The following is a 26,712-nucleotide window of genomic DNA, read 5'->3' on the forward strand; positions in this document are numbered from 1 at the left end:
GTCTGGGTGAACTCCGGGAGTTGGTGATGGACAGGGAAGCCTGGCGTGCTGCAGTTCATGGAGTCGCAAAGAGTCAGACACGACTGAGCGACTGATCTGATCTGTAAAAATAATTTTTAAATGTTCTAAGAAGCATAAGGGCTCCCCTGGTGGCTCAGAGGGTAAAGAATCCATCTGCAGTGTGGAAGACCTGGGTTCAATCCAGGTTCAATCCTGGGTTCAAGGTTGGGGATATCTGCTAGAGAAGAGCATGGCAACCCATTTCAATATTCTTGCCTGGAGAATCCCCATGGACAGAGGAACCTGGTGGGCTACAATCCTGGGGTCACAAAGAGTCAGACACAACTGAGTGAAGAAGCACACAAGAAGCATAAAACATTATTAATACAAAACGCCTTTGCAGCATGGCAAAGCAGAGGATCACAGCTTGAGAGTCGTTTGTACTTTGAGATTGCTTTTCTCCAGCCCTTGTGGGTGTTCTAAGATCACCAACCTGGGACATCTTCAGTGTCAAAAAACTAATATTATTTCTCACTCCTTTGCTTGACCCAGGCCTTTGGAAAGATAACTTGAAATTACTTTCATTATGGTGTATTAATTTTTTAAAGGCTATGGTAGTTAACTTTTAAATGAAATGTTATTCCTTATAGATTAAAAATGGAATACCTCAGTTTTCTGAAAGCCCTATTTGAATCTTTAAATATAAATACAATTCCCTTTTTAAGTATATCCATGCCTCCCATCAATCGTTTGCCACCAAAAATTATTTTCTAAAGCAGAAGCACAACATATATTTCAACCCCCATGAAACAGCATTGCAAAATTTGGTAACATCTGCATATTTTCTTTACTGATTGCAGTGTTAGTCTGAAGTTAATTATATGAAACTGACTTTTTTTTCCTCAGCACAACTTTTATAAATCACATTTAGTTTAATTGGTACTTTGAATAATAAATTGTTTTTCTGCTGGGGCATATTGTTTGATATTGCTAATGAAATGATTTTAATGTTCAGCTTAGCTGTTTGGAGGACTCTTATTTTGTCTTATATTTTTAAATGTAATTCTCTATTGTAGCATACTAATTAACTTGATAACTACTTTCCTTTAAAAAAAAAAGTGTTCAGTATAAAATTATATAAAAGCACTGCTATAAGTGGCCAGGAGATAATGTTTTCATAATTCAGCTTTATGTGGATCCTTCAACTACAGCACATTTTTGTGCTAGTGTTATTTAATAATATTTTGTATTCATCATTCTTGAGTGTCAATTACCACACACTTAGTGGCCCATCAATAAGTATCATTTGCCTTTATTCATCATAATGCCAGTATTATCTTTAAATTGTGTATATAGATGTTTGATGGGTCTAGACATCCATCAGTGTTAAGTGGAGTGGCAAGATAACAGAAAGCCTATATCTCTTAAATACCTGAAACTGGTATCATTTATATTCATTCATTTCAACAAATATTTATTAAATCTTATTCATGTGTGATCAGTATCCTTGCTATCATCTTTGTGGGCAAAGGTAGAAAAAATAATTGAAAGACTTAGTTCTTATCCTGATAAATATCATCACAGTCAGGGCTCAAGACTCCATGAACAGTTTTCTCCCAGTTATATATTGTGTGGCAAATTATTCTCTGTGTTGTGTGGTATAGATAGTTAAAAACTGTAAGAGATTAGAGGAAGGAAACTTCAGTGTAAGTTAGAATCATGGCTGGGGACCTAGGGATGGAGGTGGGACCTGAATTGAACATCGAAAGATTGGTTAATATTTGGAAGTGTGGATGAGAGGAGATTTTGTGTGTTAGTAATAGCATAAACAAAGACGCAGAAGCAAGAATCTTTGGAGTGTTCAGAGGACAGTGAGTCTTCCTGGGCCAGCTCAGAGTTCATGTTGGGGAACTCTGGGAGTTCATGTTGGTTGTATGACATGAGGTCATAGAGGGCCAATCTTATAAAATAATAGTGAACTGCTGAAGATTTCTAAATGAAGATACAAGCAGTTCCTCATAAGAGCTCACATGAGGGTCAGAGAATAGACAGGAAATCAAGGTCTAAGAACTACATGAGCACAAATGAATAAGGCCAAGCAATGGGGCAGCCAACAGGAAGCCCTTAGGGGGTAAGAAAGTCTTGAAACTTTCTGACAAGAAAGTTATCAAAGTCTTGAAACATGTCTGCCCTGGCAGGAACCCCTGTAGTCTTCCTTTGGGAACAGAAATTAATTCCAGGGTCCTAAGTAGGTATGAATGGATCTTCAAAGGGAAATATTAATATGAATCAGTGAACCCAAATGGAGATCTGGATCAAAGTGGAGTTTTAGAAAAATGAACTTGTCGCTGTTATAGAGAATGATTAATATAGGGTGAATCCAGGTTTAGATGGACAGTTGATAAATAAGGAGTAAACTTATAGGAACTTAAGCAACAATTGTAATTGTGGACATTGAGAGAAGTGATACATATGAAAAATAAGTCTAGGTAGAAAATGTATCAGTGAAAGGTGGCTCTGAGATTTCAAACCTGGGTGAAGAGGCAATAGTAATACCATGGACAGAGGTACAAGCCTTAGGGAAGAAAGCTTTCCATGAAGACCTTTTCCAAATCCAGTAAGCTTGGCTAGGAAGAACATTCACAGACATGGCCAGTGGCCAACATACAGAATAATCAAGACCTCCACTCTCATATCATGGAGATCTTTGAGTGAGGTTTATTTTCTCTTTGGCTTTTGACCATATCAGAGTTTTTGAGTAACTCTTGAAAGGTGTGTTTACTTAGGGCTTATTGTTTAAATACTGGTAGAAATATGCTGAAACTTTAGCAGGTAAAACACCTGGGCATATGGAACTGGAAATCAGTATTTCAGTATGCAAGTAGATTACCTCTAGGTAACGCATTTTGTGAAATGTTTTTGCTAACCAGAACTTTCTTTTTGTTAATTGGGTATTATTGTCCCATGAGGTCACATCACTAAGACAGAGAAAATGCATGATAACAGTTACTTGGTCAGAATAGGGTAAAGTAACAATGTTCAGTTTTAAAAAAATAGTCAAAAGAGGGACTTCCCTGATGGGTCAGTGGTGAAGAGTCTTGCCCTTGCCTGGCAGTGCTAGAGACATGGGTTCAATCCCTGGTCTGGGAAGATCCCACATGCTGTGGAGCAGCTAAGCTCCTGAGCCACAGCTACTGAACCTGTGCTCTAGATCCCACGCACCACAACTACTGAAGCCCACACACCCTGGAGCCCGTGCTCCACAACTAGAGAAGCTACCAAATGAGAAGTCCATGCATCACAATGAAGAATAGCCCCTGCTCACCACAATTAGAGACAGTCTGAGCATAGCAACAAAGACCCAGCACGGCCAAAAAAATTTTTTTTAATTTCAGAAAGTCAAAGGAGATGTTTAACAAAAAGAACTAATTATTTAACATTTGCTTTTATTTATTTATCTGACATCATCCCTATCAGAAACTGTTAAGTGCTTTCTGTCCATTATTTGATTTCATTAGCAAATAGCCTGGAGAAGGCAATGGCACCCCACTCCAGTACTCTTGCCTGGAAAATCCATGGACAGAGGAGCCTGGTAGGCTACAGTCCATGGGGTCCCGAAGAGTCGGACAGGACTGAGCGACTTAACTTTCACTTTTCACTTTCATGCATTGGAGAAGGAAATGGCAACCCATTCCAGTGTTCTTGCCTGGAGAATCCCAGGGACGGGGAAGCCTGGTGGGCTGCCGTCCGTTGGGTCACACAGAGTCGGTCACAACTGAAGCGACTTAGCAGCAGCAGCAGCAGCAAATAGCCCCATGAAATATGTACTTTTATTATCCTCATTTTCCAGGGAAGGAAACTGTGACCAGAGGGTTAACTCGAGTCAGATAATGCAAAGTTAATTGGGGAGCCAGCCAGAATTCCCCATCAGGTCTAGCATGATTCTGAAGCCCTATCCTTAACTGCCACACTATATTGTCTCTTCTGGCTTGAGCAAGCGAACAAGGTGATGGGGAATTTCACTAAAACTTTGGCATATACTCACCAAAGATTAGATGTCTGTCAGGTGTGAAAACCATGAAGGTTCACTGATAAAATATGCCACTGCATGTTTAGCAACCAATTTTCTCACAGTTCGGGCAATGGAGGTCTTTGAACCAGACTCAGTGCATTAAGAACTTAAATATCTCGAAGCTGCATGTAAATACATTATAAGCCTTTTGCTACCTTGATGACTTTATTGTGATTCAGAGGCTCTGTGAACAGCTTAAACTTACGTTCGGGATGTAGAAAATTATTTTGCACATTTTAGGAAATAGCTATTGATTCTCAAAAAAAAAAAAATCTGAGATATCAAACACTGTTTAAAAAATGTTTAATTGAAAAAATAAAATATACCTATGAAAAATCCTCTATACACTGAATAAAAATTAAAAATAAACATGGCCTATGTATTCATATGTGAATGACATTTTTGTATGCATCTATTTCTGTGTGTTTCTATCATAGACACAAAATGCCTGCTAAAGTGCTTAAATTTTACTTCTTCCTTCACCTATAAAACTAACAGCGAATTGTGTGTTTTCTGTTCTTCTCACAGCTGAATTTTTATTCCTCCTGTGGGGTGTTTATCTCTGCTATGCAGTGCGGACGGTCCCTTCAGCATTTCATGAGCCGCGCTATATGGCCGTTGCAGTTCATAATGAGCTCATTATCTCTGCTATATTCCATACAATTAGGCAAGTGATCTGTAGAGTTGCAAAATAACTGTTTTATTTTTCTGATGTGTTGCAGTTTAATTTAAACAGCAAAACTGGGTAAGATACATAATGGAAAGATTTAGGAAGGATAGTGTTTTGTACATTGACTAATTTCTTTGTCACAGAAATGACAAATGAATAGTTTTTTTTTTAACTCTGCTGCTCTTAGTTCCTTCTGATGAGCTGTTTATTGCCTTCATTCATTTGAAAGGGAACTCACTGTTATTGTATTATGTTAAACCACTTCTGGGGTTGTCATTGGGTATTGTTTATTGTATGTCATACTTTTTGTTCTGGAGCCATGAAGCAATGCATACATACATTATAAAATAGATACAGATAAATCATCTATGATTTCACTCGTGTTTATTATGTTAGTTTATACTTTCAAAATCCTAACACTCAGATAACTTACGTATGTGAAATAGGTTGAATTCAAAAGCAAAATCCATTCCAAGTTGATGGTTGGATTTTTGTGTGCAGTTGGATTTTTTTCATCCTCACACTCTTTCTATGGTAAGAATATATGGCCTAGCCCTCCGTTTCTTGTTATTCCATATGGTTCCATAGCCAAAGAGTACAAAGAAGAAAGAAAATGGCTTATGAAAAATGAAGAAAAATGAAAGATGCATGACTTATCTTTTGAGAATTTTCACCTGATTCATAATTGAAAATAAATCTCAGCAAGAAAATAAAAGGAATCCATTAGTTTGAAAAACAACAAAGAGATGCCATTCAATTACTTGATATACATTAAAAGTTAAGACACACTTTAAGTAATTAGAAATTTTGAGTATTAGTCTTGGCCCTCAGTGGAAAGATAGAGATTAATGAAAGGATGAAAAAGTGATGATCTGTGGAAGTTTTACAGGTTGTTTATCATCTCTCACTGTAGTCAGTAATCATAAAATGATGTCTTGCATTCAGTTGATATCTGAATGCACAGCCACACTTCAGAAAACACTGTTTTAACAGAGCTAAAGTGACAGGAAACATGTTAAATACTTGTTAAAAATAACTTTCCTATTTTGCTTAGACCTTTCCTACAGAGTCGCAAACAGCCCACCAGTTCGACCAGAAGAATCATAAAAACCATGAGCTTATATGTAGACACAAGCTCTATTCAAGGATAAGAAGCAATAACAATTGAAATCAGCTGGATCTGTCTTGGCAAATTTTTCCTGGAGTGAAATAATATTAAATAAGGCATCCAACATCAGCAAAAATATTTTATATCAATAGGATATATATGTTCCTCTTATCTGCTTAAAATATGAAATTATGTATACATATATGTATGTATTTGTACATGCATATATATAAATTAAAAACTATTACTACAGATTATGTACAGATTTGCTATCTTTCTTACCAAACTATCAGACTGAACAAAAAGAATCTAAAATAACCTAAAAGGGTTAAGTCTAGAAGGATGAATAATGAGAAAGCATTTTGCTCAGTCAGTTCTAATTCTTTACTTATTTTTAGTACTGAGCATAAATCTAACTTTTGGGAAAGTGCAAAACTTTTTAAAAGTCTGCCTTTATTCTTAACCTCAATTTTCAAATATTTCTATGCACCTGACTTTTAGACCTGTTTAGTTGAAATACTATTTTTTAAAATGAATCTTTAATACTACTGCAAAATCCAGTTGTTCTTAAGATATTTCTAATCAGAAGTACAACCTAAAAAAAAGTCTGTCAGTAATTAAAAGCGGATTAAGGACAACTGATGTTAGTATATTTCAAAATTATTTTTTGGAAGAGTCACTGGTTTAATTCAAAACATACGTACCCATTCTTTTCTCTAGGTATTGTCAGGCTAGTTTCAACTTCTGTTGGCATTTGAGATAGGAATTCCCTGTACATAGGATGCTTTTAGACTGTAAATCCATCTCCTCTGATGTACCTGTCTACTCCAGGACTGGCTATGGCCCCAGAAGATTGGCATTGTATTATTTTCAGGGGTACATTTTATATTGCTTCAGTGCTTCAATACTCTTGTCTCAAAGACTGTAACTTTTTATTGAGTAAGATAATCCTATATTAGCTCTTAAAAAGAAATCTTACCTGACCTGGCACAGATGGGATTCCAAAGTATTCCATTCCTGAACACAGTGAATATTCAGTCATGTTCAAAGCAGGTATGAAGCTACCCTTCTCACAAAGGAATTCAGAAAGACGTTAATCCAGAGACTCTCTTTTAGTTGTCTGTGAAGGACCACAGTTGTTTTGCACTTCTGTCTAAGTCTGTGTTGCTTATGTCTCCAGACACAGGGAAAAGACTCTGTCTGCATTTTGATAACCCCTGAGCTTCCGTTTGACCTTGACTTTGGAGGAGTAGGGAGATGGGGGTAAAAATGAGGAAGAAATAGCCTTGATGGAAATTTTATCTTAGATGTTAATAATATGTATTTAGGAAATTTGTCTTGAATATGGTATAATGCAGAAATAAGATTAGTCTCCTCTATTTTTAGATTCATACATGTTTATTTCAGGCTTCCCAGGTTGTGCTAGTGGTAAAGAAAGTAGTGTGTTAGTCCTTCAGTCCTGTCCAACTCTCTGTGACCACATGCACTGTAGCCCGCCAGGCTCCTCTCTGCATAGGATTTCCCAGGCAAGAATACGGGTGGATTGGCATTTTCTTCTCCAGGGGGTCTTCTGATCCCAGGGTAAAGAACCTGCCTGCAATGCAGGAGACCCGAGTTCAGTCCCTGGGTCAGGAAGATCCCCTGGAATAGGAAGTGGCAACCCATTCTTGTATTCTTGTCTGGAGAATCTCATGGACAGAGGACAGAGGAGCCTGGCAGGCTACAGTCCATAACACTGCAAAGAGTCAGACATGGCTGAAGTGACTTAGCACACATGCACACATGTTTATTTCACGATTAAGCATTCTCTTAGGATTTAGCTTTTCAAATTTGATGATGTATATCATTGAAACAAAATGCTAATTCTCTAATTCCAAAATCTCATAGTTAGCTTTCATGAATAAACAATAGATGGGAAACATTAAAAGAATATGAGTGCAAAATGACCTTAATAAAAGCAATACCTGGTTTTTGCATAAAGATGAATCCTTAAAACATGAGTTTTAGTTTGTACATGTACCTACTGATTTGTCAAAATATTCCAAAATTGCAAGGACAGATATCAATAATGAATTTTTCCTACACCTTACTTGCAGGGCTGTCCTGGAAAAGAGCATTATAAATTCCTCTATAAGATTTTAAATATGACATTTTAAAATATTTTAAAATAATTTGATGCTCTATAAAAACTAAAATTTGTATTTTAAAAGATGTGCTTTATACATCCACTATATTTCAGTGTTTAAAAATAGTTTAAAAATGATGTACTTTAATACCTGTTAGTACATTCATTTTTCCCATTACATTGTTTACCGTATCAGTCTCTGGGATCATTCACCAAGACACATATTTACTCATTTTTTCCTTAGTTCTGATTAATGTTTTTAAATGAAAACTGTTATGATCAAGAGTTATTTGACTGTGCCTTATAATCTAAATTTCCCTGAAACAATAAATTTTTACCCTACTCTTCTTTTGAAGAATTCACATGTGTTCACTGCTTATGCTTTGCACATTCAACTTACCTACAAAATAATCAAGAAAATGTTTAGCACATTATATAAGTATATGCTATCTTTCTTACTATTGATAATTTAAGGAAATAAAGAGTTTATGTCTTATGCATCTAGTTAGGGTTCCTTAGACCCTTATTCTTCTGTGATGAAAATACTGGGTTGACCAAAAAGTTCATTTGCATTTTAGTTTTTCCATAAGATCTTACAGAAAAACCTGAAGGAACTTTTTGGCCAATACAATATATGTTGTAGAAATAGCAGTATGATTTCTTACTTCCTTGCATTTACTGATACATTGAGGAAAAGCAAGTATCCTAGTGTTTTAAGTAGAAATCTTGTTGGGTTGCTAATATGGTGAATTCTCATTTCAGATTTGTTCTTGCCTCAAGACTTCAGTCTGATTGGATGTTGATGCTGTATTTTGCACATACTCATTTGACTGTGACAGTCACCATTGGGTTGCTTTTGATTCCAAAGGTATTTCTCCAACATTCCTTTTCTCTTGCAAGACAGTTATTTTAAATGAGAATGAAATTGGTTCTTCTTTGAAAAATATCTGGCAATATAGGCAAAGGGTGGTGTAAAGATTTGTGTAACATGCTACAGTATTTTTAAAACTCGGGAAACTATTAATAGGCATCTATTTTCTTTGGAGATTCATTAAACATCTCACATAATATTTAACTACCTTAGTCTGTACAAAACCGTCATCATCCAATTCAGTCCTTTTCCAAACATTCTGCTGTCGATTTATGTTTTAATTATTAGGGTTCAAGGTGGCCTTTCATTGTACCTGTAACCTCAAGATCATTTTTAAACAGAATTATCTTTTTCTACGAAACTCTTACTTGGATTCATATTCAAGAAAGTTGTGTTTTAATCATTCAGAGAATTTTTATGTAAATAGAAATAATTATAACATTGTATAAAAAGGATCTTCTTTAACACTGAGAGATTCTGACAAAGACTTTCTAGGCAGCATTCTGAAGTGGAAGAAGGTGGGCCAGGATTCAGAATACAGGGATTCTGAACTCATGCCCACCCCAAGCTGACTCTGTAACATAGCGTCAGCCAAGACTTTTCATCTCTCTGAGTTTCAGTTTCCTCATCTATGACATGATAGCAATAAGTCTGCTTGGAATAAAAATGATATCAGAGCTTGGAGTAAAACATACATATTATCATCATTTTCCTTCTTTACATGTAGAAAAACAAAATATTACAATATTATATAGCTTTATCAGTGTCCTGTAATATCAGTTCAGTTCAGTTCAGTGGCTCAGTCGTGTCCGACTCTTTGCAACCCCATGGACTGCAGCACGCCAGGCCTCCCTGTCCATCACCAACTCCCGGAGTTTATGCAAACTCCTGTCTGTTGAATCGGTGGTGCCTTCCAGCCATCTCATCCTCTGTTGTCCCCTTCTCCTCCTGCCCCCAATCCCTCCCAACATCAGGGTCTTTTCCAGTGAGTCAGCTCTTCACCTGAGGTGGCCAAAGTATTGAGGTTTCAGCTTTAACATCATTCCTTCCAAAGAACACCCAGGGCTGATCTCATTTAGAATGGACTGGTTGGATCTCCTTGTAGTCCAAGGGACTCTCAAGAGTGTTCTCTAGCACCACAGTTCAAAAGCATCAATTCTTCGGCACTCAGCTTTCTTCACAGTCCAACTCTCACATCCATACATGACCACAAGAAAAACCATAGCCTTGACTAGACGGACCTTTGTTGGCAAAGTAATGTCTCTGCTTTTGAATATGCTCTCTAGGTTGGTCATAATTTTCCTTCCAAGGAGTAAGCGTCTTTTAATTTCATGGCTGCAATCACCATCTGCAGTGATCTGTTTCCACTGTTTCCTCATTTATTTCCCATGAAGTGATGGGACCAGATGCCATGATCTTTGTTTTCTGAGTGTTGAGCTTTAAGCCAACTTTTTCACTCTCCTCTTTTACTTTCATCAAGAGGCTTTTGAGTTCCTCTTCACTTTCTGCCATAAGGGTGGTGTCATCTGCATATCTGAGGTTATTGACACTTCTCCCGGCAATCTTGATTCCAGCTTGTGCTTCTTCCATTCCAGCATTTCTCATGATGTACTCTGCATAGAAGTTAAATAAGCAGGGTGACAATATACAGCCTTGACGTACTCCTTTTCCTCTTTGGAACCAGTCTGTTGTTCCATGTCCAGTTCTGACTGTTGCTTCCTGACCTGCATACAGGTTTCTCAAGAGGCCGGTCAGGTGGTCTGGTATTCCCATCTCTTTCAGAATTTTCCACAGTTTATTGTGATCCACACAGTCAAAGGCTTTGGCATAGTCAAGAAAGCAGAAATAGATGTTTTTCTGGAACTCTCTTGCTTTTTCGATGGTCCAGCAGATGTTGGCAATTTGATCTCTGGTTCCTCTGCCTTTTCTAAAACCAGCTTGAACATCAGGAAGTTCATGGTTCACATATTGCTAAAGCCTGGCTTGGAGAATTTTGAGCATTACTTTACTAGCATGTGAGATGAGTGCAATTGTGCGGTAGTTTGAGCATTCTTTGGCATTGCCTTTCTTTGGGATTGGAATGAAAACTGACCTTTTCCAGTCCTGTGGGCACTGCTGAGTTTTCCAAATGTGCTGGCATATTGAGTGCGGCACTTTCACAGCATCATCTTCCAGGATTTGAAATAGCTCAACTGGAATTCCATCACCTCCACTAGCTTTGTTCATAGTGATGCTTCCTAAGGCCCACTTGACTTCACATTCCAGAATGTCTGGCTCTAGGTGAGTGATCACACCATCGTGGTTATCTGGGTCATGAAGATCTTTTTTGTACAGTTCTTCTGTGTATTCTTGCCACCTCTTCTTAATATCTTCTGCTTCTGTTAGGTACATACAATTTCTGTCCTTTATCGAGCCCATCTTTGCATGAAATATTCCCTTGGTATCTGTAATTTTCTTGAAGAGATCTCTAGTCTTTCCCATTCTATTGTTTCCCTCTATTTCTTTGCATTGATCGCTGAGGAAGGCTTTCTTATGTCTCCTTGCTATTCTTTGGAACTCTGCATTCAGATGCTTATGTCTTTCCTTTTCTCCTTTGCTTTTCGCTTCTCCTCTTTTCACAGCTATTGGTAAGGCCTCTTCAGACAGCCATTTTGCTTTTTGCATTTCTTTTCCATGGGGATGGTCTTGATCCCTGTCTCCTGTACAATGTCATGAACTTTCATCCACAGTTCATCAGGCACTCTGTCTTATCAGATCTAGTCCCTTAAATCTATTTCTCACTTCCACTGTATAACCATAAGGGATTTGATTTAGGTCATACCTGAATGGTCTAGTGGTTTTCCCTACTTTCTTCTATTAGGAGTTCATGATCTGAGCCACAGTCAGCTCCTGGTCTTGTTTTTGACATTAGCCAAAATCAGAATTGTGATTTCTTTCTCTACCTCAGCTCTCACAATTAACCAAAACACTGAAATTCAACCTGATTGAAAAGGTCAAACAATTTTAAACAGAGAGGCATGCCCAATTTCTTCCTTACTTGAATGACACCAAATAGTCATAATTTTTGTGGATTAGTCTGTTAACTTCAGCTTATCTTAACCATTTTTATACTTTGTATAATATGATTATATTTTTATTAGATGAATGTATACTCAGACTATTTATTGATTGATTCAATAAATTTTTGTTGAGCTCCAGAAAGAATTGAAAGAACATGTTCATATAGAAATTTGTTTATGCTGTCTCTTACCTTGATTGTAGTGAGGCATCATGGGTGTTTGCATATGTCCAGACTCATCAAATTGTAGACATTTAATATGTGCAGTTCTCTGCATATGAATTATATCTCAATAAAGCTGGTTTAAATTTTTTTCTTTAATTTTTACATGAATGTTCATAGCAGCATTATCCACAGTAGCCCAAAAGTGGAAAGAACCCAAATGTCCATCAACTGATAATGTGCAAACAAAATGTCAAATACTCACACAATGAAATATTATTTATCAGTTAAAAGAAATAAAGCACTGATACATGCTACAATTTGTACAAACCTTTAAAACATTATGCCAAGTGAAGGAAGCCAGATAAAAGAGGCCACATGTTATATGATTCCATTTATGTGAAATGAAATATACAGCTCTAAAGAGACAGAAAGTAGATGAGTAGTGCCATGGGCTGGAAAAAAGAGGGGCTTGGAGTGACTGCTTAATTGGTTTAAAAAGATTTCTTTTGGGGGTGATGAAAACATTCTGGAATTAGATGGTGGTGATGATTGTACAACCTCAAGAATATACTAAAAAATACAGGTTTGTATAGTTTAAAATTGAGAATGTTATGATATATGAGTTATATCTCAATAAATAAGTAATTTAAAACAGTATTGAGGAGCTTTGTTCAATATCCTAGAATAAGAGTAATGAACAGACCTAAGTCTGTGCTCTCATGGTACTTGTATTCTGGAGGAGGAGAGAAGGAAATGGAAAAGACATACAAAATAAATGTTTAAAATAGTATTTTAGATAGAGATACACGTTAAGGAAAAATCAGAAAGCAGGAAATGGACAGTACCTGACAAATTACTGTTTTTTAAGCTCATGATAATCTCTACTAAGACTTTGCTTGAGAAAAGTAATTCCACTCTTATAAGTAATCTCCAGCTGGTTTAACTAATAGCGTGTGAGATTTTGGAGGGCTGGGGTCTATTTTCTTCATCTTTGTGGCCTCAAGTTTATGGCACATGTGGTTCCCACAAACATACATAGAAGAATGAGTGGAAAAGTTCATCAGTTTCTGTGGTTTCTCAGCCAGTCCCACATACAAAATAGTCATTATTACTTAAAGAATTGCCATTTTACCTATTATCTCCAATTTATGTTCACCTGCCTAGCTGAATATTTGAACAACAGCTGACATTAAAACATCTCTGTGTTTCTGTGTCAAAGGGTGGTCTATCCATTTTTTTAAAGGAATATTTCACCTGATGGCCAGCTGAGAAAAAAGAACCCATGTCCAATTTTCACAGGACAGTCACTTGGTTTATTCATTGTGTAAAGTGTGGCTGGATGCTTTAGATTCTCTCTGTTTCCATCATTTACCCGATTCCCTCTTTCTTACTTCTGCACTTGAAGAAGAATAGAGACAGCAAGACTACATGAAACTGAAAAATGTCCAAAGACTCCATGAAGATAGTTAGAATATACCAAAAGGTGATGAAGGAGGAACTTGAGAATACTGATGAGCTAGAGGGGAAAAAAAATCTGTTATTTCAGTGATTCTTTGCACTTTTAAACTTAGATACCATCCAGCCCAAGCCGGGTAAGCTAAAAGGATCACCATGCTCACCAGAGGTTCCATGGCCCACTTAAGACCTCACTGACAACACAGTCAGGGCTGGAATCCAGAGCCCCTGTCCCCTCAGTTTTGAAAGTAGTTTGTTTGAAACTCTGTGTGATGGACTGAAAGTCACTGTCCTGTGATCATTCCAGTCTCCGCCCATAGATGAAATACAGCCCCCTCTGTGTGAAGTGAGATGACACCAGATAGACCCCACTGCTGGAAAAAAAATATTTCCGCTCAGTCACCAGTAGGTCCAGATCACTGCTTTGAGAGTACAGTGAACTCAGAGTACCCTCAGAGAACCTTTCTTTGGGTTCTTCTGCTTATTTTCATTTTTAAAATGCAAATACCATTGAAGAGAAATAATGTGAGTTAACCCTGGGAACCTGAAAAAAATACAAGAACAAAAATAGAAGTCAAAGAGTGAACCAAGTATTATTAATACCTCATTCTAAGAACTCTATTGTGTAACAAGGACAACAGAACAAAATATGGCAGCAAATCTTTTGTAAAGAGTTCAGTGAATGAATTCATCTTAGCTGAGGAAATGAGGTAACATTAGAACTTTTAGAAAAATTATTATGCCATGTCCTCCAGTGGATTAATGTCTACAGCTCATATTGAATCTCTGTTGCAGTTTTCACATTCAAGCAATAACCCACGAGATGACATTGCAACAGAAGCATATGAAGATGAGCTAGACATGGGCCGATCTGGATCCTACCTGAACAGCAGTATCAATTCAGCCTGGAGTGAGCACAGCTTGGATCCAGAAGACATTCGGGTAACACCAGCATTTCCACTTTTCTATTTTAGATTAGGCCCATTTGTACATCATACGTGTGTGGGCAGGTGTTCATGTGTTCTTTGTGTTATAGAACTTGTGTGATTATGTAAGGACTGAAGGCATCACATGCAGAGTTTATCCAATTCTGAAACATAGAATCACAGTATAAGTTAGACCACACAGGCCAGTCTTGATCATCTTAACTGACTTAAGCTGCCATGATGATAAACTGGTTATATGTCCCATGATAATGGTTTATGAGATCTTGCTGATGGGAAGGTAAATAGACCTGTGAGCAGAGACTGTGGATTATTTAAAATAATCTGTGACAATATGTCAGCATTTTGAGGAAGAAGATGCTTTTAGTATCTGATGGTCAGTTGTACAGTAAAAACCTAATCTAACATTAGATGTAATTTTATCAAAAATAAAATTTTTGATGCTTCCAGTTTTATCAGTAGATAATAGGCTGTGTTTTGTCATGGTCCAGGCTCAGCATGGTCCATGCAGTTCACAAGTTCAAAATGCCCATTCCATGAAGCAAGTGCAGAATGCATGAGTTCAGGTCCTAAAGTTCAGACACTCTGTGAAACAAGATACAGAAGAGTCAGGAGAAAGTTGAGGAGCAGAAATGTTAGGAAGAGCTCCTTGTACGGACTTCACATTACACTAGGGGTTATTAGCTGGCTGAAATGCTACATCCCCCATCACTTTGAATCTGCTCTTATTCTGGCAGGATGAGCTGAAGAAACTCTACGCCCAGTTGGAAATCTATAAGAGGAAGAAGATGATCACAAATAATCCCCACCTTCAGAAAAAGCGGTGCTCCAAGAAGGGCTTAGGCCGTTCCATCATGAGGCGAATCACCGAGATCCCAGAGACGGTCAGCCGGCAGTGCTCCAAGGAGGACAAGGATGGTGGGGAGCACGGCTCGGCTAAGGGGTCCAGCGCGGGCAGGAAGAACCCCCAGGAGACTGCGGGTGGCTCTGGGAAGCCCAAGGAGGAGTCCCTGCGGAACCGGGTCTTCTCGCTCAAGAAATCGCACAGCACCTATGAGCATGTGCGGGAGCAACCAGGCGGCCCCGGCAGCCCGCCCGCCCAGAGCCGGGAGGAGGAGGAGGAGGCTACAGACAACTCTGTGCTGGGGTCTCCGGTGGGAGCGGACCGACCCCGAGCCCTGCAAGAGGACAGCCAGGCCGTGTCCACTGAGTCCGTGCCTCTAGTGTGTAAGTCGGCCAGCGCCCACAACCTCAGCTCGGAGAAGAAGCCCGGGCCCACCCGCACGTCAGTATTACAGAAGTCGCTCAGCGTCATTGCCAGTGCCAAGGAGAAAACGCTTGGACTGGCCGGGAAAACCCAGGCAGCCTGCGTGGAGGAGCGGGCCAAAGCCCAGAAATCTCTGCCCAGAGAGAGAGAGACAAATAGAAAATACTCCAATTCAGATAACGCAGAGACTCAAGACTCTGCCCCCCCAAACTCCAGTCATTCTGAGGAGCCAAGAAAACCCCAGAAATTGGGGATTATGAAGCAACAAAGGGCCAACCCCACCACTGCCAATTCAGACCTGAGCCCAGGCGCCACCCACATGAAGGACAACTTTGACATTGGGGAAGTGTGCCCCTGGGAGATCTATGACCTAGCCCCCGGGCCTGGGCCTTTGGAATCGAAAGTTCAAAAGCACGTATCGATTGCAGCTTCTGAAATGGAGAGAAACCCAACTTTTTCCTTAAAGGAGAAATCTCATCCCAAGCCTAAGGCAGCCGACCTGTGTCAGCAGTCCAATCCGAAGAGCGTAGACAAGGCCGAGGTGTGTCCCTGGGAGAGCCAAGGTCAGTCCCTCTTTGAAGAGGAGAAGTATTTGATGTCCAAGACTCAGGTTCCCCTGGGAAGAGCTCAAGGGGAGAACAGTGGCCAGCATTGTGCAACCGGTGTGTGTGCTGGGCAGTGTGAAGAACTGCCTCCCAAAGCTGTAGCATCAAAAGTAGAGAATGAAAACCTCAACCAACTAGGAGAGCAGGAGAAAAAGACATCTTCCTCTGAGCGAAACGTGCCTGACTCCCATAACTCAAGTAATAACTTTCAGCCACCTTTAATGTCACGAGCTGAGGTGTGTCCCTGGGAGTTTGAGACCCCAGATAAACCAAATGCTGAAAGAAGTGTAGCTTTCCCTGCCTCTTCTGCTTTAAGTGCAAATAAGATAGCAGGGCCTCAAAAGTAAGAGATCTGGGGTCCTTTTAAAGTGTAGCATCCCCAGAAAGAAAAGGAGAAGGAAGAAATGCTGAATTTGATATAAGATAGAAGATACAAGGATCAGAACTACCCATGGAGTATTGGTCAGTCGGGGGAAATGGGAAAGACAGGGATGGAAGAGGGTGTAGGGAGACTGGCTTCAGTGAAGAAGTTAGACTGGCCAGGAAGGTCTTTCCCCAGGGCACGCTGGGAAAATCCTTATACTTTAGCGTGTTCGGGGGAAGTAGACCTCAGTGTCTGCCCCTGATCAATACGTATCCTTGGGACTTGGAAGATCCCAAGCAAGGCAAACCAGAAGACACAGAAGAGGTACAAGATTTTCAAAGAAGAAGAAGGTATCAATGTCTATGCCCCAAATTCTAAGTAGCTGACTAAAAAGAACTTACTTTACCTATTTAACCTTGATAGCACTGCTAACTTAATGCATCCAAAAATCCCTTTTATATTAATGATGGCTCTCATTTTCTTATCAATGTCTGTTTCAGTACCTTGTTGTGTCTCATATTCAAGCATTCCAGATTGTATAATTTTTGCAAATAACTTTGATATTATGTGACACAACACATTTATGCAATCAGCCGCTACTCAATTGTTATTGCAACTTACAGAAATACCCGCTATCTATCAACTTTAGTTGATTCTTGAAGTACAGTAAGCTTTCTTTGGCTTGGGAAGCCATAATTGTCATGATAAAAAACCTTTTAGTTTGGGCTGTGATTTATATATTGTGAATTTGGATTTGACTCTATGATTTCACATCATGGTTTGTTATACTGTCTTCATCAGGGTCTTTTTTTAAATACAAGTTGAGTGAGTTGTTTTGCACTTTTCCTGTGAGGACGCAGAAGCTTTATTAATATTGGAGATCAAGTGGTCCTTCTTAGTCACACGTCTCAATAAGTTAAGGACAACTTATCTACTGTTTGTTCAAAGTCAGAGATAGATAATGCCTTCATTCCAATTAATTGTCCCTCTTAACAGTATTTCATACTTAGCAGCATTTTGTAAGGAAGGAAAAAGCTAAGAGAGAGAAAAATATACTGTGCATTATTATTACCAATGGAAAGGGAAGCCTCTAGGAATGACAAGAGAATTCCTGGACTGCAGAGCCAGGGAATTTGCCTTGAAAACAAAGAAAGAAAGGGAGCTCCCGTTAGCACTTTCAAGGGATTATATTTTTAAAGAGAGAAAATTATTATAGCATCAAGATCATAATATGGATATATTTTTATTATGCATACTAAATATATAATATTTTAAATTACCTTAAACTACTTATTCTCATAAAACTCTTATTCATTACTTCAGGCAGGGGTAGAACTTGCTGGCTTGAATCCCAAAGAAGTTTATAACCAGAGCTACTCAAAGCCTATGAGGCAGTGTAGGTTCTTCATTCTTCCAAGCCCTGGAAAACTTCCAAGTCCTGCAAATGTCCTAGGTGAGCTACCAGGCTCAACATTTCATATGTCAGGTTTATTTGCAAGGTGAAACAGCCCCCACCCTCTAAAGCGTACTTTATAAAATGCATTGCATTCCACACTGATCACGTGGCATGGAAATCCAAAGCTGCTGATTTAGCCCTACTGGTGTGATCATGCAAAGAGGTTCTATCGCAAAGCTCAGTCTCATTTTCTTTTAAGATGAATCACTTGAAAATAGAACCCTGACTTCCTTTCTCTCACACTAAACACCAAAGTACCATGGCTTGTTCGGCTAGGACATTCACAGCCTAAGTAACTGTTTTTTTCATTTTTCTGAGCAGCAAGGAGAAACATGCTAGGGGGATAGAAGATGAGAAAAGGGAATCCAAAAGTGGATGCAGGGCTGTTCTTAGGAGTACTACACTCAGTGGAAGAAGAAAACCAGAAATTCTTATTCACCATCAGAATTTTCTCAGTTGATTTGTCTTCAGGGTTAACAGGCATTTCCCCATTTTGCAAAGCTGTGCATAGATCTTCCTCACCCATTTGCTTGCTTCGTGCATTACTCAGGATGGTGGGGTAGGTTTGAAGAGATATAGAAATTCTATTTGTTCGTGCTTTCTTCATGCATTTCCTTCTCCCCTCCCTTTTCAATCAAAGCCTATCTACTGGGTGACCTTGGAATATGACTTCAAGGTACCAAGTTGTGAATTTGGTTCAGAGCATCCAGACCCACCTACTTTTTTCATTTATGTCCAAGATCTGTTAGCACTTTATTGACTTTTTCAGAAATAAGCAGTCAGGCATCAATGACTTTTCATTGCACTTCAGGATGACCCTGCTAGAGATGTGGCCTAAAGAAGACTTGCCAGGTTCTACCTTAGTACAGCCCATAGATTCTCCTCCACCAGCATCAATCAACGAGAGCACCTGGGGCATTCCCCTAGCCTTTCATTGCTATCACTTATGACCAAGAGAAGCTTAAACCTGCAACCCTTAAGGTTATTTTCCCAGACTGATAACAGTAAGCAAGTGAAGAAACTCTATGAAGTTCACAAACATTTGCTAGGTTGTCCTTCTCAGTGCATGTTCAGGCTGCATCCTGTCCTTGTTTTTAAGCCAGGGTTTATAAATAAGTAGATTTATAACAATCTTAATAGAACTGTATATTTTATGCAAGAGTTCAACGCTTTACGACTTGAATTATAACCCAGCCCATTGTAAACTTTGGTGGCCATATGGATTTGACACTTGACAGTTCTCTTGTATTTGCTTCCTAGGTTTCTGCATGCAAGTGATGACAGGTAGGACTGAAAAAACACTGCCTTTTGACTTCTAGCATTTAGCAACCCAGAGTTGTAGAGTCAATAAAGCTGTCAGTCTCTTCACTTAATCTGTGGTTCTTCTGAAACTATTATCTGAAACCTGCAGCATCTCATCATAAAATATTTGGTAAATTTATGTTGTGATGTGTTACAGCATGTAAATACTTATAACTTCTCTGCAATAAAACATATTTATATGAAAGCAATTTGGGATGATTTGTGTGTTCATCTATCAAAAGTCAAATGTATTTCACCTCACTGACTTTAGGAGGAATTTTGTATATCTTGGGCTTTGGTACACTTATGCACACATATCCCCACCTTACCTACCTGTAGGAATATGTGATTAGCCAAATGTGGCCTCAGACCTGTGGGTAATCATCTGGAGCCAATTATACCTGTTAGGACTAATGGTTTTGATTTAAGAACACTCTTGCCAAATGCAAACTAATTCAGATAACTTTTAAAAATGTTTTTAAAGATTTTTTTTGATGTGGCCCACTTTTAAAGTTTTTATTGAATTTGTTATATTTAATATTGCTTCCATTTTTATGTTTTGATTTTTTGGCCACAAGGCAGGTGGGATCTTAACGCCTCACATGTAGCATCTTGGCTCCCCAGCCAGGGATCGAACCTGCACCCCCTGCAGTGGAAGTACAGAGTTTTAACCACAGGACCACCAAAAGTCCCTCAGCTGCCTTTTTTAAAATTGAGGTATAGTTGATTCATAATGTTGTGTTAGTTTCTGGTATACGGCAAAGTGATATATCTATATATATATATATATATATATCTACATATAGCTATATATGGGCTTCCCTGGTGGCTCAGTGATAAAGAATCTGCCTATAATGCAGGAGACACAGGAGTCCTGGGTTCAATCTCTGGGTCAGAAAGATCCCCTGGAGAAGGGAATGGTAACCCACTCCAGTATTCTTTCCTGGAGAATCCCATGGAGAGAGGAGCCTGGCGAGCTACAGTCCATGGGGTCGCAAGAGTCAGACATGACTGAGCACGTGCACAGAGCCAGAAATAGATCAGTTCAGTCGCTCAGTCGTGTCCGACTCTTTGCAATCCCATGGACTGCAGCACACCAGGCTTCCCTTTCCATCACCAATTGCCAGAGCCTACTCAAACTCACATCCATCACGTCAGTGATGCCATCCAACCATCTCATCCTCTGTTGTCCCCCTCCCCGCCGCCCCCCTCAATCTTTCCCAGCCTCAGTGTCTTTTCCAGTGAGTCAGTTCTTCACATCAAGTGACCAAAGGATTGGAGTTTCAGCTTCAGCATCAGTCCTTCCAATGAATATTCAGGACTGATCTCCTTTAGGATTGACTGGTTGGATCTCCTTACAGTCCAAGGGACTCTCAAGAGTCTTCTCCAGTTCAAAAGCATCAATCTTCAGCCCTCAGCTTTCTTTATGGTCCAACTCCCACATCCACATATTACTACTGGAAAAAACCATAACTTTGACTAGACGGACCTTTGTTGGCAAAGTAATGTCTCTGCTTTTTAACATGCTGTCTAGGTTGGTCATAACTTTTCTTCCAAGGAGCAAGTATCTTTTAATTTCATGGTTTCAGTCACCATCTGCAGTGATTTTTGAGCCTCCCAAAATACTCTCACTGTTTCCATTGTTTCCCCATCTATTTGCCATGAAGTGATGAGACTGGATGCCATGATCTTAGTTTTCTGAATGTTGAGGTTTAAGCCAACTTTTTCACTCTCCTCTTTCACTTTCATCACAAAGCTCTTTAGTTCTTTTCTTTCTGCCATAAGGGTGGTGTCATCTGTGTATCTGAGCTTATTGATATTTCTTCCAGCAATCTTGATTCCAACTTGTGGTTCATCCACTCCAGCATTTCACATGATGTACTCTGCATATGTGTTAAATAATCAGTGTGATAATATATAGCCCTGACGTACTCTTTTCCCAATTTGGAAAGGAGTTGTTCCCTGTTGTTCCCTGTCCTATTCTAACTGTTGCTTCTTGACCTGAATACAGATTTCTCAGGAGGCAGTTCAGGTGGTCTGGTATTCCTATCTCTTTAAGAATTTTCCACAGTTTGTTGTGATCCACACAGTCAAAGGCTTTGGCATAGTCAATAAAGCAAAAGTAGATGTTTTTCTGGAACTCTCTCACTTTTTAGATGATCCAGTGTATGTTGGCAATTTGATCTCTGGTTCCTCTGCCTTTTCTAAATCCAGCTTGAACATCTGGAAGTTCACAGTTTATGTACTGTTGAAGCCTGGCTTGGGGAATTTTGAGCATTACTTTGCTAGCATGTGAGATGAGTGCAATTGTGTGGTACAGAAATAGATAGATAGATAATATGCATATTATAATATTATTTTTCATATTCTTTTCCACTGTGGTTTATTGCAGGATACTGAATATATTTCCCTGTTCAGCTACCTTTTTAAATTTATTCAACAAATGTACCAGGCCATCTGCTAAGTAATGATGATGATCTTCAAATGAACAAGAGCTCTAATAACACTCAGATCCATAATAATATCCCAGTCCCTGCTATGGTAATACACAGGAGAGTGTGTCTAAGTCTTGGAGCCAAGACTGGTTTAATAGGGAGGCAATATTCACCAGGCTGAAATTCTTCAAAGTCATCAGGTATAAAAGGAAAGAATTAAGGCTAGAAAAGTAATGGTGCACAACCTTGCTCACCTTGCTTCAGATTAACTACCATTGTATCCTTTAGTACTGGGAACTCTCAAAAAGCTTTAAATGGGGTGTAATCAAGTCACATATTAGAAGGGATAGTTAGGGAGTCTGGGATTGACATGGACACACTGCTATATTTAAAGTGGATAATCGACAAGGACCTACTGTATAGTACAGGGAACTCTGCTCAATGTTATGTGGCAGCCTGGATGGGAGGGGAATTTAGGGGAGAATGCGTGTATATGTATGTTTGAGTCCCTTCCCTGTTCACCTGAAACTGTCACAACATTGTTAATTGGCTATATTCGAATACAAAATGTTTTTTAAAAATTTAAAAGAGGAGGCGGTCCTAAGATGGCAGAGGAATAGGGCAGAAAGACCACTTTCTTCCCCACAAATTCATCAAAAGAACATTTGAACGCTGAGTGAATTCCACAAAACAACTTCTGAATGCCGGCAGAGGACATCAGTCACCCAGAAAAGCAGCCCATTGTCTTTGAAAGGAGGTAGGAAAAAATATAAAAGACAAAAAGAGAGACAAAAGAGGTAGGGACGGAGCTCCGTCCCGGGAAGGAGTCTTAAAAAAGAAGTTTCCAAACACCAGGAAACACTCTCACTGCCAAGTCTGTGGTGAGCCTTGGAACCACAGAGAGCAATATAACTAGGAGGAAAAATAAATAAATAATTAAAACCCACAGATTACGTGCCCAACGGTAACTCCCCCAGCGGAGAAGCAGCGCAGACGCCTGCATCAGCCACTAGCAAGCGGGGGCTGGGCAGGGAGGCGGCGGCTGCATTGCTTAGAGAAAGGACCGGGCCTGAATGCCCCGAGGGCAATCTGAGGGAACTAACTTGGGCTAGCAAACCAGACTGTGCGATAACTACTATGCAAAAAGCCCTCAGACACCGCCAGGCCCGCTCACAGAACAAAGGACTGACTAGAGCTACTCGAAAAGCCCTAACCTAAGACACCATCAGGCCCGCTCACAGAACAAAGGACTGAGCAAAGCTAGCCGGCTGCAGGCCGGCCAATCCGCCCACCCACCCTGCCGCCCCTGCTGGGGACAGGCAGGTGAGGGCAGCCAGAGCTGGAAGGGGGCAATTGCAGCCCCAGAGAGGCATTATCTACCAAACTGCAAGCAGGCTTCGTTGCTAAGACTTCTTGGGATTCTGGACGGTCAACATCCACTTGAGAAGGTGCACCGGTTGTACACCCAGAAAACCGAGCTGCAGGGACGGGGGAGGTGATAAGTCGCAGCAACTGTGCTCGCCAAACACCTGGTCACCTGAGCTGCTCGGACCTGGGAAAGGCACAAAACGCAGGCCCAATGGAGTTGCACCTCTGAAGACTACCCGAGTGCCTGAACCCGAGTGGCTTAGACCTGGGAGGTGCATGCAGCCCAGGGCCAGCCTCAGACTGTTCCCGGCAGAACAACCTAGAGCCTAAGCAGTGTTGACAAGGAAAGCACACGTGCCATGAGCAGGGGCAAACCCAGTGTGGCCGAGACACTGTGAGCACATGCCAGTGTTGTTTGCAGCATCCCTCCCTCCCCACAGTGCGACTGAACAAGTAAGCCCAAAAAAGTGTCCACCACCACCCCGTTGTGTCAGGGCAGAAATTAGACACTGAAGAGACCAGCAAACAGAAGAAGCTAAAACAGAGGGAACCTCCTTGGAAGTGACAGGTGCAATAGATTAAAACCCTGTAGTTAGTACCGACTACATAGGAAGGTCTGGAGAAGGCAACAGCACCCCACTCCAGTACTCTTGCCTGGAAAATGCCATGGATGGAGGAGCCTGGTGGGCTGCAGTCCATGGGGTCGCTGAGTTGGACACGACTGAGCGACTTCACTTTCACTTTTCACTTTCATGCATTGGAGAAGGAAATGGCAACCCACTCCAATGTTCTTGCCTGGAGAATCCCAGGGACAGGGGAGCCTGGTGGGCTGCCATCTATGAGGTCGCACAGAGTTGGACACGACTGAAGCAACTTAGCCGCAGCAGCAGCAGGGTGCACAATAACCCTATGAGTTTAGTGATTATTATTTGCATTTTATATATATATATATATATATAATGATTTTTTTATTTTAATACTGTATTTTTGAAAATCCAACCTCTACTCTAGATTTTTAATCTTTGCTTTTTGTTATTTGTTATCAGTTTTGTACCTTTAAGAACCCAATCTTCAGTACCCATTTTTACTTGGGAGTGAGATTACTGGCTTGACTGCTCTCTCTCCCTTTGGACTCTCCTTTTTCTCCACCAGGTTGCCTATATCTCCTCCCTCCCCCTTCTCTTCTCTACCCGAATCTGTAAATCTCTTTGTGTGTTCCGGACTGTGGAGAACACTTAGGGAACTGATTACTGGCCGGATCTGTCTCTCTCCTTTTGATTCCCCCCTTTATCCTCCTGGCCACATCTGTCTCCTTCCTCCCTCTTCTCTTCTCTGTATAACTCTGTGAACATCTCTGAGTGATCCAGACTGTGGAGTGCACATAAGGAATTGATTACTGGCTAGCTTGCTCTCTCCTCTTTTGATTCCACTTCATCTCATTCAGGTCACCTCTATCTCCCTCCTCCCTCTTCTCTTCTCCACGTAATTCTGTGAACCTCTCTGGGTATCCCTCACTGTGGAGAAACTTTTCATCTTTAACCTAGATGTTTTATCAACAGTGCTGTATAGATGGAGAAGTCTTGAGGTTACTGTAAAAAGAAGACTGAAAACCAGAAGCAGGAGGCTTAAGTCCAAATCCTGAGAACACCAGAGAACTGACTCCAGGGAACATTAATCAAAAGGACTTCATCAAATCCTCCATAGTTAGTTCGTTAGTTCAGTCGCTCAGTCATGTCCAACTCTTTGCGACCCATGAATCACAAAACACCAGGCCTCCCTGTCCATCACCAACTCCCGGAGTTCACTCAGACTCACGTCCAGCAGGTCAGTGATGCCATCCAGCCATCTCATCCTCTGTCGTCCCCTTCACCTCCTGCCCCCAATCCCTCCCAGCATCAGAGTTTTTTCCAATGAGTCAACTCTTCGCATGAGGTGGCCAAAGTACTGGAGTTTCAGCTTTACCATCATTCCTTCCAAAGAACACCCAGGGCTGATCTCCTTCAGAATGGACTGGTTGGGTCTCCTTGCAGTCCAAGGGACTCTCAAGAGTCTTCTCCAACACCACCGTTCAAAAGCATCAATTCTTCGGCGCTCAGCCTTCTTCACAGTCCAACTCTCACGTCCATACATGACCACAGGAAAAACCATAGCCTTGACTAGACGGACCTTTGTTGGCAAAGTAATGTCTCAGCTCTTGAATATGCTATCTAGGTTGGACATAACTTTCCTTCCAAGGAGTAAGCGTCTTTTAATTTCATGGCTGCAGTCACCATCTGCAGTGATTTTGGAGCCCAAAAAAATAAAGTCTGGCACTGTTTCCACTGTTTCCCCATCTATTTGCCATGAAGTGATGGGACCGGATGCCATGATCTTCGTTCTCTGAATGTCGATTTTTAGCCAACTTTTTCACTCTCCACTTTCACTTTCATCAAGAGGCTTTTGAGTTCCTCTTCACTTTCTGCCATAAGGGTGGTGTCATCTGCATATCTGAGGTTATTGATACTTCTCCCTGCAATCTTGATTCCAGCTTGTGTTTCTTCCAGTCCAGCGTTTCTCATGATGTACTCTGCATAGAAGTTAAATAATCAGGGTGACAATATACAGCCTTGACGTACTCTTTTTCCTCTTTGGAACCAGTCTGTTGTTCCATGTCCAGTTCTAACTGTTGCTTCCTGACCTGCATACAGATTTCTCAAGAGGCCGGTCAGGTGGTCTGGTATTCCCATCTCTTGAAGAATTTTCCACAGTTTATTGTGATCCACACAGTCAAAGGCTTTGGCATAGTCAAGAAAGCAGAAATAGATGTTTTTCTGGAACTCTCTTGCTTTTTCGATGGTCCAGCAGATGTTGGCAATTTGATCTCTGGTTCCTCTGCCTTTTCTAAAACCAGCTTGAACATCAGGAAGTTCATGGTTCACATATTGCTGAAGCCTGGCTTGGAGAATTTTGAGCATTACTTTACTAGCATGTGAGATGAGTGCAATTGTGTGGTAGTTTGAGCATTCTTTGGTATTGCCTTTCTTTGGGATTGGAATGAAAACTGACCTTTTCCAGTCCTGTGGGCACTGCTGAGTTTTCCAAATGTGCTGGCATATTAAGTGCAGCACTTTCACAGCATCATCTTTCAGGATTTGAAAAGAGAAACCCAAGTAAGATTGTAGGTGTTGCAAGAGGGCATCAGAGGGCAGACACACTGAAACCATACTCACAGAAAACTAGTCAATCTAATCACACTAGGACCACAGCCTTGTTTAACTCAATGAAACTAAGCCATGCCTGTGGGGCAACCCAAGATGGGCGGGTTATGGTGGAGAGATCTGACAGAATGTGGTCCATTGGAGAAGGGAATGGCAAAACAATTCAGATTCTTGCCTTGAGAACCCCATGAACAGTATGAAAAGGCAAAATGATAGGATACTGAAAGAGGAACTCCCCAGGTCAGTAGGT

General features: G+C 40.3%; 1 protein-coding gene across 1 annotated transcript in view; it reads left to right on the plus strand.

Annotated features, from left to right (window-relative positions):
- GPR158 (G protein-coupled receptor 158) overlaps positions 1–19,528 on the plus strand; it is a 300,295-nt gene extending 280,767 nt beyond the window's left edge. The window contains exons 8-11 of the mRNA XM_061436038.1: positions 4,601–4,739; positions 8,738–8,843; positions 14,320–14,466; positions 15,206–19,528. Coding sequence (XP_061292022.1) covers positions 4,601–4,739; positions 8,738–8,843; positions 14,320–14,466; positions 15,206–16,687 — 1,874 coding nt within the window. The 3' untranslated portion in view covers positions 16,688–19,528. The remainder of the gene's footprint in view (positions 1–4,600; positions 4,740–8,737; positions 8,844–14,319; positions 14,467–15,205) is intronic.
- The last annotated feature ends 7,184 nt before the right edge of the window (positions 19,529–26,712 follow it).

The sequence above is a fragment of the Bos javanicus genome, chromosome 13, assembly GCF_032452875.1.
Source record: "Bos javanicus breed banteng chromosome 13, ARS-OSU_banteng_1.0, whole genome shotgun sequence".
NCBI classification, from domain to species: domain Eukaryota; kingdom Metazoa; phylum Chordata; class Mammalia; order Artiodactyla; family Bovidae; genus Bos; species Bos javanicus.